Below are 21,649 nucleotides of genomic sequence, written 5' to 3'. Positions count from 1 at the left end.
ATGGCCAGGACTCACATCCAGCCCATGGTTGCCACAAGGAGAGCTGGGCCAGTATCGCTAGTTCTGAGCTTCTCACCAATATTCTGTGGAAATCTGAGTGATGCAACACCCCCACCCCCACCAGAAAATCGTGGCTCCCCTCAGCTGTGAGTCTCACCTGGAAGCCTGGAAATACATCCCTGTGAGAGATTCGCATGCTTGCTGTAAAGGGTGGTGGCCTCATCACCCTCCACTGACTTAGCTAATGAATTGAGATCATTTGTTGAAAAAACATATAAATCCTGGAAAGGAAGACTAGCTTAATAACGTAATGGCAATGAAGAAAAGTTTAGAAAAAAACGTTTTCTGGAAAGACATAAAGGACTCAAATTACGTGTGAATTCATTCCTTCTTGGTCCCTGTCTCTCTCTGCTTGTCCCCTGCTAGCCCTGACTTGACATCACCCAGCTCACCCACCACCCCCTTGGCTCAACTCCAGCTCCCAATGCTGCACTGTCCCTTGTTCTAAATTCTGATTGGCCCAGTTCTTCCTCCATAAACTACATGCCACTGACCAGACCTTGGTTCACTCCGCACTGGCTGGAAGTCTGAGGTCAGATGCTCTACTGTCCACTGGACTGATGCTGTAGGCGGGCGTTTTTCTATAAGGACAATAAGTAGCGTTGGCCAAGATTGGCCTTTCCAATACAATCTGGAAATCTATGTGGGTGAGAATCACCGTGAACATTTTCAAAGTGGACAATAATGCTGGGGTAGCGGTGGGTGGGTATAAAGTGCATGTTTTCAGATGCTCAGATGTTATAAATCTATGGCGTATTAAAGTGGCATGGAACCGAGGTGGGGATAGAGAGAATCGGTGGAGCATAAGAGCAAATTTAAAAGTGAACAAAGGATACATGAGATTATATGATAAAAGAGGCATTTCAAGTCAGCAGGGGGCAGATACCTCCCATACATTTGTTGTTACAACTGGCTACACATTAAGAAAAAAATGAAGGTCTTTCCTCAGAGCTCCTGCTAAGCCGAATTCCAAGGGAAGTAAGGATTTCGGTGCAGAAAGTGAAACTGTAAGATGTTGAAGAAAATACTGGGAAGGACTTTCTAAATATAACAGAGACACAGACTGTAAAGGAAAATGGAAAAATTGGCACTTTATTTAAATATACACACACACGCCTTATTATATGTTGAAAAAAGAACAACAAAATTAAAAGGCAAATGAAAAACTGGGAAAATATTTACTGCCTGTATCTTAGGTGAATGATTCATATTCTTAATCATTATATAGGAAATGTGTTACAAATCATTTAGAAAGAAACAAACTTGAATTTAAATACAGATGAAGGGTATAGATAGAAAAGTAATGGTAACAGTGAGCATGTATGTAATGTTTATTTCCACCAAGGACTACTAGGCAGTTTCCATGCATTCATTCACTGAACTCTCATTAACTCAGGAATTAGATACTATTATTATTATCCCACTTTCAGACAAAGGAACGAACACTTAAAAGGGTTAAAGAACTTGCCCCAGAATCAAAGAGCTAATCACTTCCAGAGCCCCTCTGCGTTAGGTTTGACCGTAGCTGCTAATTAACCCCTAATATTGACATGGACTCCAGTGCAGCTCTTAATGCAGGAAATCCTATTTAAAATTCTCCCCAAGTTTACACAACAGAAGCACGGCCTTCCAATCAAACAATTACTTATTTGCAAAGGGGCGGTTGCTGGAAGAAGGCAAGGCGTATCCAACGCTTGAGCAAACTGTCACCGGGCACGAACATTTACACAGTGTTATGAGCTCTATTGACTTGCTTCTCCAGGAACAAAACGAGAGATCTTCACCAAATTACAGTCTCCCCCTTTCAACTGCGGGGCGTGCGTAATTACAGCTTCTCACATGATCCGCATTTCATGTTCCCAAAACCTCCGTCCACACCATCCCCAGGAAGGCTGCCTTGCTTCTTTGTCTCTTGGGCAGCTTTGGTATTTTGTTTGTGGTTTGGGGTATGGTCAGACCGTCGTGTTACCCAGCGCGTGGTGGTACCTGCTGTGAGATTTGTTTCGTGATGCCCAGAGAAACCCTTAAATATTCTACTCTTCATGAAAACTATACAAAGATATGTGTGGAGGAGTCCTGCCCCCTGTTCATTTTGTTTCCTCCTGCCTCCACGGATAAACACTTGTATTAGCTTCTCTTACAGTGTATCCTTCCAGAGTTCCTTTACGTGGGTTTGAGTAATTTAGAATACTTTCTTAGCCCACCTCACTTTCTCGCACAAAAGTCTCAAAGTGCAACATGCAACATAGACTCTTCTGCACCTTGGTTGGTGTTTTTTCTTTTTCAGGTTGACTTAAAAATATGCCCGTAAGGTTTTTCCGTATTCGTGCAGAAGACTCATTCTTCTGTATCCCTACCCGTGCAGCATGCCGAGTACCTATATTATGATTTATTTAAACAGCTCCCTACCTATGACACTTGGCTTATTTGAAATATTTTGCGGCTATAAATAATGGAGCAAACAACCCACATGTGCATTTTATGTATGTGTCTCCCCAGCTTCTCAACGGAGACGATGGGGATGCACGCTTAAAAATTTTATTTTGGGAGTTGGCTCTTTCACTTTAAGGTGTATTAGAAAAAAACATAATTTGCACATTGATCCCACGAGTTCACACTCTTACAGAGTTTTATTTTAAAATAGGTTTATTTACGTAAAGGGTATGCTAAGTTGAAGAAAAACGGCAAGTACATATTATAGGTAGTATGCGGACATGCAGAATGATGACGGCTCAGGACCGACGTTTGGGAAATGTCACTGTGAGGATTTTTTTCTCTTCGGAATAATGAAATCAAGAGCTTGTACTTCCTGTGGGGGGGTGCACTATGCTGGGAGCCAATCTATGAAGCCAGGTCATGAAGTGGGTAGTGAGTGTTTTTATATCTCTGCTCTGTGCGCAAGGCACCAGAGACTCAGAGAGGTTAAGTCATTTGCCTGAGGTCACACAGCTAACTCCAGAGCCCCTGTTTGTAACCTTCCCTGTGTTCTGGTGGTATTTCGAACTGGGATCTTCAGTTTTACGTGGCCCATCTGCCTCCTGGGAAATGTGCCTTCGGGGGCTTTTGTGGCCTCTAAATTCCAAGGATGACACAGTCCAAATTTTCAGGTCGCTTTTATTCCTCCTCTGACTGATGTTGTTGGTGTGTGTTTTCTCGGCCTCTGTGCTTCAATCCAGTTTCCCAATTTCCTGCAGCTTTGCCTCAGTTCAGCCGAATTTCAGCCCACCGGTGAACAAAGCCACACAGCCCATTCAGACCGAGAAAGGCTATTTTAGGCTGTAACTTAGATGTTTAAAGATTTTTTTTTTCCCTTTTGGTTTCTGATCTGTGCTTCCTTCCTCCTTAGCTGCTTGTGCTTGGAGTCAGGTGATGAACCAGTGATGCTGAGCTGGGATCTGCCCGTCCTTTGGGCCTGGGGGTTGGGTGTTGATGGTGAAGACTCTGGCTTGCGGGTGGTGGTAGGGATCCCCAAGCAGCCCGCCACTGGATGGTGCTGTGTTTGTGTGAGATGAAGGTTGCCATCATCCGTAACCCCCCTGTCAGGTGGGACACGCTCTGGGAGGCTGAGGAGCAGGGAGGCAACCAGGTGACACGCAAATGTCCTCACTCAGCTGCCTGGCAAACTTGGATTTCAGTCCTGGCTCTCCCATTCTCTTGCTTTGAGGCCTTAAATACGTTACTTCTCTAAGCCTACCTGGCTCATCTGGAATACCAGGGTAATGATAACTCTCCCCCCTTGGCCATGATGGAGAGTTAATGATGGGATATGGGACACTTCGCACAATGCTTGGCAGGTAGTCTGTGTTCGATTCGCGGTGGCAGTAACAGTCCGATGGTTCATTATTATTTGTCCCTGTGATTCAGCAGTCTCTGGGAGCAGGATCCCAAGTGGAAGGAAACTTAGAAATCCAGGCTCACCTAGCAGAAAGTGTGATGGAACCTCGACCTAATGAACTAGTGGGGAGAGAATTCCATGCCAGGATCTTGTGGAAACGTGATTCCTAGGGTGGAAGAGATGACCAGGGACCATGGAAATCAAGGGCTGATCCTGGAGTGGGGATGCTGTAGTTTTAAACCTATTTCTGAACGCATTTGACCCTGAGCCAAATGAATTCATTCAGGAGGGTAGGGGATGTGTTCACACGGGGTGGGTTCCCAGTCAATGGACTGAAGGGAGAGGGGATGGGGGGTCTGAGAGAGGTCATAAACCCACGTTCCTACAGGGACCAGGCTGAGAGGGGAAAAGCAGGCCTGTGTGAGACAGTAGGGAGTGGCAGGGACAGCGGAGGACTGGAAGCCTTGTCCCTATCTGCAGGGATGACCACTGCTCAGCCCACTGGGACGTGTGTCCATTGTTGCCATAACTTGCGATTGTTCAAAGGAGCCAGAATTTTACTTTTTTATCTGATAGTTCATGATTTTTAAATGTAGTCAATTAACTTCAATTTTAGGAAGCATCATATGGAGCAAATTTAGCATGTTTGCAAAGTTGATAATGGCCCCTGGGCTCCAGATTGTGACCTCTGAGCACCAAGGAGGACCCAGGCCAGGGATAGGGATGGGTGATAAATAGACTGGAGGGGACCCAGTCTGTGTGGCTTGGGATCTGGGGAAAGTTCTGACTTAGAGGTTGCACGGATCCCCTGGCTCATCCCAGAGCTGGTCAAGGGCCACAGCCTCAAGGCTGGGGAGGGGATATATTTTCGTTCAAGGCCAGGCTGATGTCTAGCCCAGTTGCATTGGCACTACTGTACCGGTTCTGATAACACTGAAATACTTTAAAACTGATTGGTAAATAGCCACCAGGCCCTCTGAACCTCCTCTTTCCACTTGTCTACTTCTTCCCTTGCCAGCTCCCCACCCCCTACCTCTCCATGATCTGGCAACCAAAGAGTTAACTCCCAGCACAGCTAAACCTGCAGTTCTTTCTGATTGGTCAGTGGGCAGTAGCTGAGCCAAAGTGATTAGCGATACCTTGATGCCCATCACTGGTTGCAGGTAACAGATGCCTGCTTGAATTGGCATAAGCACGAAGGACACAGGGGACACAGAGGACACGGGAAGAGTCGAATGGCATTGGAGGACAGGATGCCAGGCCCCGGAGGGACTGGAACCAGGAGCTCCATCCCTCAGGTCATGTGGCCTGTTGTCTTTGTTCCTCTCTGTTCCTTGGAGCCCACTGTAAAAAAAGAGCCACGTCAGCCCTGGAGCTGCCTGTGTTCCTGACTGCCTGTGTCCCGTTCACTAAACATGTGAGTCATTTGAGCCAAGCGCCTGCCTCTGCACCAGTCACCTGTGTCTGGGGGAGTGGGCCGTCTCAAAGTGCAAACCCACCCATCTCAGAGGTGGCACTGGGCATGAGCAGGCACTCTGTAGGATTCTCCTTGAGGATCCCGGAGTCATAGGGCCCCTGCTGTGGGACTGGGGCTTTATTCCAAGCGCTCCCAGGTGGCAGGAGGGAGAAGGGCAGAAGTGATCAGGGGATGACCTGATTGGTCTGGGTGGGATGGTTGGGGGCAGGGGCTGGTACAACTTGAGCCCTCCTGAAAGCCTGGGCTGGGGAGCAAGGTTGGAGGGGCCTCTAAATAAACCAGAAACAAACCTTCCTGTGCAACATGCCCAGCAGGCCTTCCTTTCTCCTGTCTGGCTCTGATTGGCCTTGCACAGTGCTCTCCAAGTCATTTTCTGGAACAGCACATGCATGGCTCAGGGGCTCTCAGGGGTCAGCAGCGATGATTACAGCCCCCAGCTGCCACTGGAACTCACAAGTCTCTCCCTATGTGCCAGCCACTGTGCAAAATGCTATGCTTGCTGAGGCCGGGGAGCCCAGGGCAAGTCCCTGCACCCCTCAGTCCTCATCTGTGAAATGGGTGTAGTAAAGTACATACTTCCTAGGGATGGTATGAGGATTAAATGAGTTAATGCCTGCGTGGTACATCCCTGAAAAAGAGTTCCTGGATGAATAAATGCTCAATAAATACTAACTCTTGCTCATTTATTGAGCACCTTCTATATGCCAAGGACAGTATATGCCCGGAGCAGAATTCTCTTATGTTGCTTGCAGCTGAACATTGGAGGGATGAGATTAAACATGGAATTACAATACAGTGGTTTAAATGCTATGATGGAGAAGATCTGGGAGGGCAGGATATTGGTGGGGGGTTTTATTTGTTTCTCTCTGCCCTTAGAATTGTGAATTCAGTGAAATGAGGCATTCTGGCTCCTTGCTCACAGTTGTATCCCCAATGCCTACAAAGACCCTGGCTCTCAGTAAACATATGTTGGGTGAATGTGTGAAGGAAGGAAGGAAGTGCTATTGTAGCTGGTCTGGAACAGAATGGCATTTATGAAGTTGGGGAGGGAGTAGAGAAAAGGAGAGAAGCTTGGAGCATTCCAGCTTCGGAGTCAGGCAGAGCCGGCTGTGAATCCCAGCTCAGCGCTGGGCCAGCTGGGTGACTTGGGGGAAAATCTCTCTCTAGTTTGGACCCATTTCACTGTCACTAAGATGGGAATGAATAACACCTCCCAAATGGAACATCATGAGGACCGTAGAAAGTGTCTGTGAGATATCCAGCGTACACTGGGCAGCTCTCAGGAAATGTTTCATTTACCTTCCCATTCTTTGTGCCACTTGGCATCTCCTCTTGTTGAAGAGACTTGATGGTGCCGAGAAGGTTCTTGGTCATATCTAGTCAGAAATGCTCAAATCCTTCTCCCTGAGATAATCCAAGGAGATGTTTGGTGGAGGAAAGTGAAACCCAGCAAAGAGGCCATTTATTATTAGTTGGGATTTTGTCCCAAATCTCAGGGTCAAGCTCATGAGGTCCTTGGAGACTCCCTTTTTCTATACCATGTACGCCTAAGGAAATTTAAACCATAATCAAAACAAATTCTTGGCTATACTGTAAGGTTCACATATCGGAACCAGGAGAGTGCACAAGAGCCAAGAGAAGAGAACTTGCCGCAGTGTTTGAAGCAGAGCTGGCCCAGGCCACTCACCCCAACCCTCTCAGGGCTGGACCATGGGATCTGAAGCCGGCAGCCTCCAGGGGGCGAGAGAGCCACAGGAAAGAAAGAGAAAGATGGCAGGAGCACCTTTCCGCACTTGTGCAGGCTCCACCCGCTGAGGCGGAGCCAATCAGTGCCTTGGAATCTGACCAACCAGATCTGCTCTCCTGCTTGGCGGGGAGCCCGGAGTGAGAGAGGCTCTGAGCTCCCCCTACAGGCCAATACCGGTCATGAGCAGGTGTTTCCTTGGAAGCACTCACTTCTCAGCTCTAAGGTGAACGCCCCCAAAGCCTTCAGTAACTGAAGATTTTTTTAGTCAGACTTATTGAGATATTCTTTTCATGCAGGGAAAATTCACCTTTTTTGCATATAGTAAAATTCAGTACAGTTTATAGAGAGAACATTTCAAGAAAAACTCTTAGCCCTTTAATAGCACATAACATAATATCTACTTATTGTGTCTATTTTCACTTGTTTATTTTCTGTTACTAGCATATCAGTTTTAAGTAAACATGTGACAAGCTGAACGAATGAGGGAAGAGAGGAGTAGCATATAGCAAAGACTGTTGTGTCGGGTCAGCCCTGGAGGGGCGTCCCAGGTCCACGCTCTCAACCTCTGTTGTACATTGTTTCACAGAGAAAGCAACTTTCAGGCTGGCTTTGGGAAAAGAGAAGAGGGAGCTCTGTATTTAGCGCAGTGACAGAAGAGCAATTCTTGAGGGAGAAAAACAACATGTGGAGCCAGAGGGGCATGTGGGGGTGTGAACGAGTCCTGTGCACTGAGAACATAGTATGTGTTTGGGGAGATATAGTTGAGATCATAAGGGAGATGTAATAATAATGCAAGAGCTTATACTGCTTATATGGTGCCAGGTGGTTCTGATCTCCACACAGATGAATCCAATTTTCCTTCCGAGTGGGCTAATAAGCTTGTAGCATTGCCATTACCTCCATTTTATAGACAAGAAGACCGAAGCACAGAGAGATTAAGAAACTTGCCCAAAGTCATACAGCTGAGAGGAACCCAGATAGTTAATGCTCCAAAGTCTGTACCTTGAAACTCTGTACTACACTGCCAGGTTATGAAGGGCATGTTTGTTAGTTAGGGAACCGTATAAGCTGCTGTAAAAAATAGCCCCCAGGTATAGTGACTTAGGCAAGACAGAATGTAGGTTTTCTGTCAGGTGTCTGCCCAAAGGGATGAAGTCCAAGGCCAGTAGTGTAGCTCTGTCCTTTCAGCATAGGTCTCCAGGTTTGGGTCCAAGGTGTTTGGGGCCGGGGAGGGTGGGCACATTCTTTTAAAGGGAAGGACCCTGAAGCACACCTATCCCACTGGCCAGAGCTTCATCACATGGCCACACCAACCTGCAAGGGAGGCTGGGAAATGTAGCCTCTCATTGGGTGGCCACATGCTCTGCTGAAACTCAAGGGTTCTATTATTAAAGGAAAGAATGGGTATTGTTGGAAAAACTATCTCTGCCACAACCTGCGGACTGTTCATTGGCCCTTGAACTCTGTTCTGTAGCGGATGAGGTACTAGCAAATGGCCTTTAAGCGGGGAGGTTTAAGCTCAGACTCGGGTTTTAGATCACTCCAGAACCCTCCAGAACATGCTCAGAGAGGATAAAGAGGGAAGAAATAGGAACAACGGGACCTGTTTAGCAGCTGTCTCTGGAGTCCTTGCTGCAGGCAGGAGTCAGGAGGTTGGGCTCTCGGACGGAGGCCTAGCGGCACAGGGAACGGGCTGGGGCTGCAGCGGGCGCCAGCTGCTGTCAGAGTCATTCGCTCAGTCAGCCGCTATTTATCAAATGCACGTCTGGGCGAAGAATACCAGTGATGGGCCTGACAGGTGTGAGGAACTCTGGGGCCAGGTACGGTCCTTGGTGAGTTCTCCAGTGATACTCCAAGCCCTGTGAGTCTGGCTTGCCACACTGACACTGGTCTCTTTTGTTTGTTTCTCTTGGCCTTAGGACCCCCGGAGCAAACACAAGTTTAAGATCCACACGTACTCCAGCCCCACGTTTTGTGACCACTGTGGGTCACTGCTGTATGGACTCATCCACCAGGGGATGAAGTGTGACAGTAAGTACATTTGCTCAGTGCCGGCCTTTGGTAGCTGGGCTGCTTCCTCGTGGTTTGGGGGTCCAGGTCCACAGCACATACTCCCAAGTCCTGGGTGGGCTGGTGTGCGTGCCAGTTGTCCTTTGCTGAGCGATGAGCCTCACCCCCCTCAAATCTAGCGGCACTGACGGTTGCAATGCTGGCTTCAGAGCCCTTCGGGGTACGCAGAGTTCCGGCCTAGGATGCACCCTGGGGCTTCAGGGAGGACGGACAAGTCCCACCTCCTCTGTCCATCTGGGCCTGGGGGGAAGGGGTTGGAGGAGCCCTTCAGATGAGACCGGGCTCGAGGGGCCCAGCCTGAGCCGCGCCCCTTTCTGCCCTCGCAGCCTGCATGATGAACGTGCACAAGCGCTGCGTGATGAACGTCCCCAGCCTGTGCGGCACAGACCACACGGAGCGCCGCGGCCGCATCTACATCCAGGCCCACATCGAGAGGGAAGTCCTCATCGTAGTCGGTAGGTGGCGCAGGGGCTCCGGCACCGGCTTTGCGGGTCGACCAGTGTGTTGGAGGAGGGGAAGCTGGTGGAGCAATCAGCAGGGCAGGGGGGGCGGCAAGGGACTGTGTGACCCTGCCTCCCAACCCCCTGCCCCATCACAGTCCCTCCCTGCTGCAGGCACCTGCGCTGTCTGGAGCCCAGAAAGTTCCCATTCCCCCTCTCTCCCTCTCCCTTGCCCGCGTCTGCTCGGGACCTGTGGAGTGTGCAGGTCTATGTCCTTTGTTAAGGTGGCCAAGAAGGAATGCTGGGTGCTTCCTCGAACTTTCCCAGTGGGAAGAATAATCTTGGTGACAAACACCAAATTCTGGATTGTGACAACCTGGGCAGGAGGGGGGCTGCTGTGTGCGTCGCTGGGGGCTTTCTGCGTATTTGAAAAATTTCTTTCTTAAACCTGACGGTGGCTATGTGGGTCCCTGTTGTATGATTCCGTATACTTTTTGCACTTCTGAAATATAATAATAAGAAAGAAGGATAGTACAGCTGGTGGGAGGGGTGCAGGGGGATGAGGGGCAGACAGGAGCAGGCCTGTCTGCGGCTCCTGGAACGGAGCATTCAAGAAATGCTTGGCTCTGACGTGCAAAAGCTCCAGCAAAGTGGAAACCTGGCTTTGCTGGTTACGTAAATACTCAGCCATAGAGCTACAGTAAAACCCACACTGAACCAGACAAGAACGGGACTAAAACTTTGGAGGAATTCTCTTCTCAAATGCTTGTGACACAAACTGTAGATTATTTATAGTGCATCAGTATACAAGGTTTTATGACTTGGTAACTTAAGAAAGTGATGCCAGAAGAGATTGATTTTGCAAAACTTGGTCTACTTCTGAGGTCCCAAACTGGTTCGGCAGCTCTGATGTGTTAAGCCCTGTGCAGGGAGAGGCTTCACTTACACCATGTAAAAGTTGAAAAATATCCTTGTAAAATACAGCCCTCGTTTTAAATTGAGGTTTGTGATACCCAGTGGGCTCTTCGGAAACGTGCATTCCATTGAATTGTTTTTTCCTCCAAAAGAAAGGCAAGTGGCTGACTTCTTCCCATCGGGATGTTTGCGGGCTCCCCAGGGAGAAGCAGGCAGTCACTGGCTCTGGAGAAGAGGGTTTTCCTAGCTGTACTGTCTTAGTTTCCTGGTGCCGGGGTGGGGCAAAAATGAGACCCTGCTGCCCTCTAGTGTCCTTCTCTAGGAACTGTGCTGGCTCTGGTCTGTTACAGGGGGCAGCCTACATTTATGGAACCCACCCATCATATACAGAAACTTTACTTAGTATAATGCCCTCAAAGTCCAGCCATTGTTCTCACCACAAAAAAAGAAGTGGTAATCATGTGGTATGATAGAGGTGCTGGCTGACGTTGGCAGTAATCGTATTGCAGTATGTAAGTGTGTCAAATCAACACATTGTACGTAAACGTACACAGCGTTCTATGCCAATTGTATTTCAGTAAAAAAGCCTTCCACGTTATTTCTTTCATCTTCACAATAACCTTGTGAAATATCCGTTATGCTTGATTTATGAATGAAGATGCTAAGGCTCAGGGAAGTTAGGCTTCTAAGAACTTACACCATTAGTAACAAAACAATAATAAAGCAGTAGCTAACATTGGAGTTTCTAAAAATGTGTCAGTCACCATGCAAAGCCCTTACAGGCAATGTCTTGTTTAAAGTTTTTGAGCAACTCTAATGCGCTAAGTAGTAGTATTATCATTCTACTCATCCGGAAATAGGCTTAGAAAGCCACACACTTCATCACCTAGGTCTGTTAGACTAGGTATGATATACTAGGTTACTTTTTAGCTTGGTCCCCCTCCCCCCCCACCTTATTTATTTCCTTTGTGGTTTAGCTAGGTTACCTCTTATGGGTATTTCTTGGGGAGTCTTTTTCTGATGTGGTGCAGTACAACCTCTCTTCAAATTCAAGGTCAGAGTCTTCCCCCTTACTTGCAAATCTGCTCGGGCGTATCTTGATCACAAGCTGATGGTTCTCTGTCAATCCCACTATGTGCCTACGAACCGGGGGTGTACGATCTCCCAGGGCTGTTGTACCGAAATGCCACAAACTGGGCAGCTTGGAATAGCAGGACTTTACTCTGTAACACTTCTGGAGGTTAGGAGTCTGAACTGGAAGTGTCAGCAGAGTTGGTTTGCTCTGGAATGCTCTGAGGGAGAGTCTGTTCCATGCCTCGCTCTTCGTTTCTTGTAGTTTCCATCAATCTTTGGTGTTCCGTGGCTTGGGGTTACATCGTCCCAGGCTCTGCCTTCATCATTGCATGGCATTCTTCCTTGTGTGTCTCTGTGTCCAAGTTTCGTCTTATAAGGACACCAGTCATTGGATTATAGCGACTGTAATCTAGTATGACCTCATCTTAACTTAACTACATTCACAAAGCTCTCATTTCCAAATAAGGTCACATTCCTATGTCCTGGGGTTGGGATATGAATATATCTTCTTTGGGGGACACAGTTCAACCCATGACAAGGGAAAGGGAGGGAAGTTGGGGCTTCCTTAGAATTAGGGGCAGAATATCTGCATGCTCAGGGTTCTGAGAGCCTTGATGGATTACCTACCAAAGTTTTCATAGTTGTGGTTTTCCAAGCGCTTTGATACCGGGCCATTCAATGGAGAGGCAGTATTGTTGCTGTCCTATGAAAGAGGAGCCCAAGACTCAGCAAGGCTGGATGATTTGCCTGGTGTCACGTGCAGAGCGGGGGTGAGCACTGAGGTCTCCTAACGGCAGGTCACGGCAGGTCACGGTGGCCTGCTGCAGCCCCTTCCCCGTGCCTGGGGCAATCAGTCCTGGGCGTGGGCTTGTTGCTTGTCTGACAGTAGGAGAACCTGATACTCTGACCACAGTTCTCTAAAAATAGAGCCGAGATGGAGATTTTCGTTCGAGTGATTTATTGGGGCTGCTCATGGGGGAAGGGGAGTGAGGGCCGAGCAAGAAAAGCGAAGCAAGAGAATGGTCTCCCTGGAAGACTAGCTTTGGCCTCCTGCAGGGAGCTGGCCTCTCAGGGTCGGGAAGTGCTATGGACTGCGGTGTGTCTCCCCCGCCACTCCCACCCCAACCATTTGGATGTTGAAGCTCTGGCCCAATGGGATAGTGTTTGGAGATGGGGCCCTCTGGAGGTAATTAGGAGTTGCTGAAGTCAAACTGGTGAGGTTCTCTGATGAGATGAGTGGCTTTATAAGAAGAGGAAGAGAAATAGATTTCCCTCTCCGCATCATATGGGGGCACAGCAAGAAGGTGGTTGTCTACAAGCCAGAAAGAGGGCTGTCACTGGGAACCTGATTTGGGACTTCCCAGCTTCCAGAACTCTGAGAAATAAATGTTTGTTGTTTAAGTCACCTAGTCTCTGGTGTTTTGTCTTAGTAGCCTGAGCTTACTGGACAGTTGGTCTTTGCTGTAGTCTGCTGGGGTTGGAGGTGGGAGGATGGTGTTACCCGCCCCCCCAGGCTAGGTGGCTTCTGTGTGGCCCAGGGCAACTGTCTGGACACAGGGCAACTGTGTGAGCCCTTGATAGCCAACACTCACAGCAGCTGGGGGGGGTGGGGTTGGAGGGGCCAGTGTGGAGGGTCTTGGACACTGGGATGTCCCTCTAGTCTCCCAAGCATCCTTCTGGTTTTGTGGTTGGGACTCCAGACCCTTCTGCCTGATCTCAGACTGATAGCGAGGAGAGAGCTCTCCCCAGCAGTGCTAGGCCGGAGCACCTCACTTTGTCCAGACCGGAAAGGCACGTTCAGTATTAGGACTTTCCAATCACCAGCCCAGGACACTTTTCTGTTTCCTCTGACTGTCTCCTGCTCTTTGGAGATCCCAACATCTCCAGAAGGCAACAGGTTACAGGTGCTTCTGGAAGATCTGAAGGTTTCCTCGTCTCCCTTGGCTCCTGAAATCCATGCTTTCTATCTACTGTCAGGGATCTTGCAAGTCAAGATCAGAATGGAAATCCCATCAGTTCCCCTTCTTTTAAAAACCCATCAGTGGCTTCTCATTGCCTTTAGGACAGATACATCTAATGTGACAGTCTCATTCTCAATTCTCTGTCTCTCCTGCTTTTCTTTTAACCCTTCATCCTGTCCAGGCTGCCCCTCACCTTTGGACCTCTGCACCTTCTGTTCCCTTAGTCTGGAATGCTCATCTTTGCCCTCTTGTCTTCTTCCCACAGGTCATTCTTCCCCTTCTTGCAGGCCTCAGCTCACCTTCACCATCAGGGAAGCTTCTCATAGCTTCCCGCCTAGATGCTCATGGTACCCTGAACTTGAGCTTGTGTCGGTTGTGGTTTTATGGTGGGTGGATTATGTCTCTATCTCTCACTGGGCTTGAAGCTCTGTGAGAGCAGGACAGTGTCTGCTTTGATTCACACTCTCCCCAGCACCCTGTCTGATGGACATCACTAAATATTTGTGACGTCAGTGGATGTATGTATGAGTGATAGACCACCAGAGGGTCCTGATGGAGACCGGGACTTCCCAGATGACCCCCTAATCAGTGCTTCCTGAAGTGAGGAGCTGAAGTTCAGCAGATAACCCTTTTCACATGCTTATTCTTATAGGAAGGAGACCTTACAAAAACTCTTAAGGACCAGGTCCCAGGTAAACTGCACGTATTACTGAGACCAGGACTCACTCTTTGGAGCCGTGACCACCACAATTCCCTGGATAATGCAGACAAGACCCAGAGCAGTGGGACTTACAGAGTAATAGGAAACCATATGGACCTCATGATGCCGAGTGTTATTGTGGGAGCAGGCCATGTAATGTTGGAAGCCCACAGGCAAGTTGTACAGTGCTCCTAGAGTTTATAAAGCCTGTGTCCTTACACGTATGAACCCCCTTGCAATTCAGTATCTCTCTATTAACATAACAACTGGTGTCCCATTATTTACATTCCCACTTACATTGCAGCCATCTGCAAATCCTTAACCATATCCATATTCATATCCATAGTGGATCTTAAAAAAATTGGGACTGTTTGGAAAGAAAAGCAGAAAGAGCAGTTTTGTTTTATCGTTGTCTTCGGGACTCCTGTCCAGTGTTCTCACCATTGTATATTGTGCTCTGTAAAACCCTTCTTATTATTTTTTTTTAAGATTTTATTTATTTATTTGACAGAGAGAGATCCAGTGAGAGAGGGAACACAAACAGGGGGAGTGGGAGAGGAAGAAGCAGGCTCCCAGCGGAGCAGGGAGTCCCATGTGGGCCTCGACCCCAGAATGCCGGGATCACGCCCTGAGCCGAAGGCAGACGCTTAACGACTGTGCCACCCAGGCGCCCCCTTATTTTTTTTTTTTTTAGGATTTTATGTATTTATTTATTTGACAGAGATAGAGACAGCCAGCAAGAGAAGGAACACAAGCAGGGGGAGTGGGAGAGGAAGAAGCAGGCTTCCAGCGGAGGAGCCTGATGTGGGGCTCGATCCCAGAATGCCGGGATCACGCCCTGAGCCGAAGGCAGACGCTTAAGGACTGAGCCACCCAGGCGCCCCATGTGAAACCCTTCTTAGATGGAAGTATCTCCCAGAAGACTTAGGTCCTCCCAATATTGCGGTATTTTAATCCTTTCCAAGAGCTGACATTCACCCATGAAAAGAAGAGCACCAAAGAGATACATTCTCTACAGGCTGTTGGGGAAGGTTGAGGTCACATCTACCTGTATACCAGATTCCAAAAGAGGTTCTGAAAGCACTCTTTGGAGAAAGGAAATGGATGTTGAAGGCTCACAGAAGACTCTCTTGTCATTTAAAGAACTGTTTCAGGGTAGAGAAGGTTTTGGCATCATGGGGACTCTAACAAGGGGAAAAGAGTATAAGAAAACCATGGGGGCCCTTCACCTTGATATTCCACTTGGGTATCTTTCTTCTAGAACCAATATGGCAGGACTTGACCAGAAGAGCAGAGGGCGGACCTGGGTGTGTGCTGTACCCTGAGGGGTGAGGTGGGACATGCTGGGCTGGTTTGGAGGGATTAGGTGTTTACAGTGTGAGAAAGGTAGCATGTTATAACACAGAAAGATGAGATGAGCTCAGTAAGCATAGATGTTCATTCATTCATTCATTCATTCATTCATTCAGGGAGGGCCTGAGCACCAGCTTGGATCCAATGCCCAGTGAGATCTAGTCTCCATCCTCAGGGAGCTCACAGCCTAGTGGGAGAGATAGGCATAGATCATTGCGTTGCCAGGTGACAAGAGGGGGGTGTAGGAGACCGAGCTGTTGAGTGTGGCTTCCTTTCCCTACATTCGGGCTACAGACTCCTCTAGAATCCATTCACTCCGTCTCCCAGTCATTCTCTTGTTCATTAACAATATTGAGTCTCCACTTTTCATTGAGCATGTTCTAGACCCTTGAGTTACAGCAGGGGGTGAAACAGGTCTCTTTATTTGGATGAACATCACAACCTTGCCAGTGCCTGGAAACCCCTGGGATATTTCTGCACCTTTCCTCCTTCTGCTAGCCACAGGGAATCTCATTCTTGTCAAGCTAAAATCCACTCCCCGTCAAAACCTTTTTCAAGACACTCTGTGCCCATAAATCCCCTTCGTGAATGTGATCTTCTCTTTAAAACCTCTGAAGTTTGGGAGTTTGGAACACAGTGCAAAAATGACCTGAAGGCTATTTCTGATTTTTGCACTGCCACCTACTTCCACTGAGATGGCTGTCTGCTTGAAAGGGAAAGAGAAGAGGGGAGGAAAAGGAAAATGTAGAGAAAAAAAATACAGGTGGAATAATATTGCAAAGTATGACCCAGCCATGCATCAATGGCAAGGATAGAAGAGGATCATAAATTAAGCTACTTGGGCCCACTAGGGGGCAGTCTCTGCCTTCAAAGCCTTTCCTCCCCAAAGGCTCTTTCCAAAGATGTCCAAGTTTTGCAGAATGAAATGAAACCACAGCATCATCACTGCCCGTAATGGAAGGCATCACAGAGAACAACTCAGCCCCCTCTTCCTTACCCCTGTGAAACAGCTGAGTCACTGAGGCCCAGGAAAGGAGGTCACTCCTCAAAGCCATACATCATGGAACAGGGATAGAATCCAGCTCTTGTGGATTTCCCCCTCCCTTATACATTACCAGTTAGTATTTTTCCCCCAAAATGTCCTATTTGAGAAATGTCCAACATACAACAAAGCTGAAAGGGTTTTACAGGGAACGCTAGAACGTGCCGTTAACATTCTACCACACTTGCTCAATTACTAACCATCCCCCTTACTCGCCATCCGTCAGTCCGTCTTCTTTTTGGCACATATCAAAGCAAACTGAAGCCATCAGTTCAGTTCCCCCTAAACACTTAAGCACGCACATCATCAGCTAGAATACAACACTTATTTACAGTTTTTGTTTTTGTTTTATGTTTGAGATAAAATTTACAAACAGTGAAGCATACACATCTTCAGTGTGTGATGGCTGAGTTTTGACAAAAGCATTCTACTTTGTCACCTCAAGCCCCAACAAGTTAATCCTCTGTTTTGATGTCACAGCCGCCACTGAGGGTCTGGTAAAAGCTGTGAACACCATCTATGCTCAAAAGAATGCCCAGTGTGGACAGACATGCAGGCTCCCCACACCCCACATCCACCCCCCACCCCACCCCCCCCGCAGGAGCTGCGGGAAGGAGGCGCCAGGGCACCTCTGATCCCTTAGACCACCTTGTACTTAATCGTTGTTGGATCTTCTGTTTGGAGAAACTGTAGTGCAGCAAAACAGGTGTGTTGAAAACACTTCATTGTGTCCTCACTGGAAAGCCAATTCCCTCAAAACAAACTCGGCAAGACACCTCTGTTCTGTTGCTCTGCGTTGTTTCGGTAACGAAGAAGTTGAATTCAATCATATCCCTGTCTGCGCAGCTCTGTTTTTCTCAGTGCAGCTTAGATCGTTGTTTGCACACTGGTGAGGTTGGGGGCTCCTTGGCCACCCTTCCGTTGAAGCCCTGTGGCTGGTGAGGTGGTTGGTGGGTGTCCTGGACACTCAAGAAGACGGAGTTGTTTTGAGACGGAGGGGGCCAGACTCTTTCTACTCAGTGTTCCTCGTCCTCTTCCCTGAATATTTACTGTGATCAGAATGATCAAGCCCAGACCACGGTCCGAGGCCTCCAAGCCTCAGGATAGGCTGGGTGTGCAGTTACTGTCCCTAAATGCCTGCTGAATTGTGTCCAAGGAGGGCACGGCCAGGACCTGCGAGACTTTGACTTGTCACTGCCTTTCGGGAAGTGGTCCAGCGACATCTGTTAAAATGTATATATCTGTACACTTGGATTGTCAGATTTCTCATTTCTGTGTTACTGAAATAAAACACCAGCATGTAAGGAAACAAAGTCCAGAACAAGCATGTGTATTGATACTCTGTTTGTGGTGGCAAAGAATTGGAATCAGCCTAACTAGGGTGCATCTGTTTATGAGCTATCATGTGGTTGTTGAAAATAGTGAATTAAAATGGGTGTGTGGGGCTTCTGTGGAGCTGGTTGTATTCTGTTTTTTTTGGATTTGAGAGCTAGTAACACACATGTTTTCCACAAACTACAATTAATGATTCGTATGCTTTCCTATCGTATATTATTCTTCATGTTACACTTTTATTAAACATTCTAAGTAATTAAAAGTAGGTTAGTTAATAATTAAAAATAAGAGCTACAGCTGTTAACCTGGAGCAGTGTTGGCAAACTATGGTCTGGGGACCAAATCTGGCCCCCTGCCTGCTTTTGTAAATAAAGTTTTATTGGAACACAGCCACATTCATTTGCAAATCAACTATGGCCCCTTGGGTGATACAATAGTGAGCTCACTGAGTGGCTGTGGCAGAGCTGTATGGTCTGTAAAACCTAAAATATTTACTTTCTGGGCCTTACCAGAAACATTTGCCAACCCTTGACCTGGAGGAACATCTTTGATGTGACAGGATTAAGTTGCATAAAAATATATTTGGTATGATCTCATTTCGAAGAAATAAGCAACCGCAACAGACACTTCCTATGTGTGAAGTGATGTTTGTGTATTTTTATAAGGGTGGGAAGAAAGGTGTGGAAGGGTACAAACCAGGCTGTAAACATTGGGATCGCAGAAGGATTGGAAAGTGGGAGTGGAGAGAGACTGGGGTGGAGAAGGGGGCTCTTTATATGTCCTAGGAACTGTTTCTCGGGTTGCAATAAACATAATCACTTTTGTAATTTTTCGAACATAAAATAAAAACAGAAGAATCTCTGAATAGGAAATATGAATTCAAATGAAATTCTCCAGTGACAAGAACATTGAAAATTAAGTGGCTGATGCCAGAGGCTTTGGCGTGGACTGTTGGGTGGGACTCCACTTGGGCAGAGCTGGGCCCAGGCGTTTCTGGGTTTTCATGGTCACTAGTGTGGGTCTTGCCTAGCATTCATCCTGCAGGCTGGGCCTGATCGCTGACCCTCACGGCATCGGCCCTTGGACGCCTCCTTGTAGCCCTTGTTAAGAGCGTCTGCCTACTCAGGTCCCGGGAAGTGTGTCCTCTCTCTTCTTCTTGCCTGGCAGCCCACACTGACAGCCCACCCCTGCCCCCCTGCCTCCAGGTGTGACTGCTCTGACTTCAAAAACTTGTGCTTCTGTGGTGCCTTCTGATTCTCTTTCCCATAGTGTGGCCACCCCAGGCCTCGGAGTTGCATCTGGGGGTGTTCACACTTCGGGAATTGCAAGGCACCGGCTGCTCCCAGGTGTGGTCTGTAGACCAGTGGCAGCAGCATCACCCCAGGGAGCTGGTTGGAAATGCAGGGCCTCATGTTCCAGCCAGGCCTTGAATCAGAATCTGCATTTCAGTAAAATCTCAGGTGATCTGTATGCACTTTAAGATTCCATAACCCTTGGGGCGCCTGGGTGGCTCAGTCTGTTAAGCGTCTGATTCTTGATTTTGGCTCAGGTCGTGATCCCAGGGTTGTGAGATTGAGCCCTGCATGAGGCTCCACTTTGGGCATGGAGTCTGCTTAAGATTCTCTCTCTCCCTCTGTTCTTCCCCTCCCCCACTTGCTCTCTCTCTCTTTTTCTCTCTCTCAGAAATAAAGTAAAATTCCATAAGCCTTGCTCAATCACCAGGAAACAGGGGAATGTGTCTTGTCCACTAGATGGCAGGCATTAGCCGTGCTCGGCTCCTGCCCGGCGGCCGCAGGTGCGTGTGCCTGGGATGGTTTGTGACATCCAGCCTCACCTTGGCCATGACCTTTCAGAGGCTTTGGTGTCCGACCTGAGAGGCCTCAATCCCCACCCATCAGTGGCCTGAACCTACCTGCGTGCCTGGGGATAGACCTCATGAGGGGTGAACGCCTGGTCTGAGCCACTTGTGGAAAATGATCCAGAACCTTCCCTCCCTGCTTTGCCTTTGTCTCTCACCACCAGAGGGAGGAGGCATCCCCAGCTGTCCAGTCACCAGCCTCTCGCCTGCTTTTCTCAGTAACTTGCTGCAAGTCTGTAGTAATTAGGGGCCAGGATAGTCTGGCTTTGGAGCAAGGGCTTTGGAGTCAGGCCTGGGTTCGAATCCTCGCTCCCCTACTTCTCCCAGATATTCGTTGGGTGCCTCCGGTGTGTGGGCACTGTTTACTGTTGTGCAGAAGACAGGTCCCAGCTCTCATGGCCCCTGCGTTCTATCTGATGATCGAGAGGAACACGAAAGCCGACAAAATATTTTCAGACAGCGCGAAAGGCCCGAAAGGGAGAAACACCAGCGGAGTGTTGTGATTGGGGGTGGCCTGTGGGTCATCGGCAGAGATGATGGCTTTTGGTTGGGACCTGAATGATGAGCAGGAGGGAGCCAGCTCCTAAAATCCAGGGGAGGAGCATGCCAGGCAGAGGGACGGCACAGGCAAAGGCCTGGGGGAGGGAGGCAGCTTATGCATCCTGGGGACTGACAGGAAGTGGCGTGGCTGGAGCCTGGTGATGGGGGTGGGGGGAAGCTGCAGGGGGGCCAGGGAGGACTTGTGAGTCTAGAGGGGTTTGGGGCTTGTTTCTAAATGCAGCGGGGACTTAGATCCCAGGAGTATTTGTGGGGTGCCACGCAAGGTCACTGTGTTCAGTCCCCAGAACACTCTATGAGTGCAGTCATTTTATTTTCCTCATTTTTGCAAAAGAGGAAACAGAACCTTAAAGAGTCGAAGCCTCTGGGCACCCAGTCAGCAGATGGGGAAGGCAGGATTTGCACGCAGCATCCGTCATTCGGTCATTCGGATTCCAGCACATCCGGACATCCATTGGAAAGAAGTGGTTTAAGGCTATGAAGGTGTTAGAACAGAGACACAGCCAGCATGGCAGAGGGAGAGAGGCAGGAGGGGGTTCAACGCTGGCGATTCCCTGAGGGCATGGGTCAGCAGTGAGGCCGTGGGAAAGACCTGCTCATCTTCTGCCTGTTGCTTTTACGGGGTCCAAATCTTTCTTGCAATTGTAGTTTCGATGAGGGAGGGAGCAGTATGGGCCAGAGGCATCCCAGAGGGCCCCCTGGAGGAGGTGGCCCTGTACAGGATAGAGGGTGAGGGCAGAGAGGAGGGCTGACAGTTGACACTTAATGGGTGAGCATATGACCCAGGTGCTGGGCTGGCCATCTCGGGCAGAAAAGGCCACAGAGGAATGCTGTTCACGGTCTTGAGCAGCCCATCTGTCTGTCTGGGGTTCTTTCCTTCTGCTACAGCGACAAGAACCAGAGTAGCAACAACACTAGGATGATAAGTGCCAGGCCCCAGGCTAAGTAAGCCCTCTCCCCTTCATCTAACATCCCATCACTGACCCTGTGAAGTAGTTGCTAATATCATCTCCATCTTACAGACAGGGAAACCAAGGCACAGATAGAGAGGTTCAACTAACTTGCCCAAGTTGCATGGCTGGGAAGAGGTGGGGCTGGGACTTGGTCCAGTCTCTCCGGCCTCTGTCCCGCACTGGCGGGGGGAGATGGTGGACAACATTAGCAGCAGCTTCCTTTTCTGAAACACATGCTCGTGCCGTGAGCTCTCCAGGCGTCCCTTACTGA

At 48.6% G+C, this 21,649-nt stretch overlaps 1 protein-coding gene across 1 annotated transcript in view; it reads left to right on the top strand.

Moving 5' to 3' along the window:
- Nucleotides 1–21,649, top strand: part of PRKCB (protein kinase C beta) — a 314,044-nt gene that overhangs the window by 150,693 nt on the left and 141,702 nt on the right. The window contains 2 exon segments of the mRNA XM_040635210.1: nucleotides 9,039–9,150; nucleotides 9,516–9,644. Of these exon segments, the coding sequence (XP_040491144.1) occupies nucleotides 9,039–9,150; nucleotides 9,516–9,644 (241 nt within the window).

This window comes from Ursus maritimus, unplaced genomic scaffold, assembly GCF_017311325.1.
Source record: "Ursus maritimus isolate PB19 unplaced genomic scaffold, ASM1731132v1 scaffold_2, whole genome shotgun sequence".
Lineage (NCBI taxonomy): Eukaryota > Metazoa > Chordata > Mammalia > Carnivora > Ursidae > Ursus > Ursus maritimus.
The sequence above is the reverse complement of the archived record's forward strand: the minus strand, read 5'-3'. Positions and strand labels throughout refer to the sequence as shown.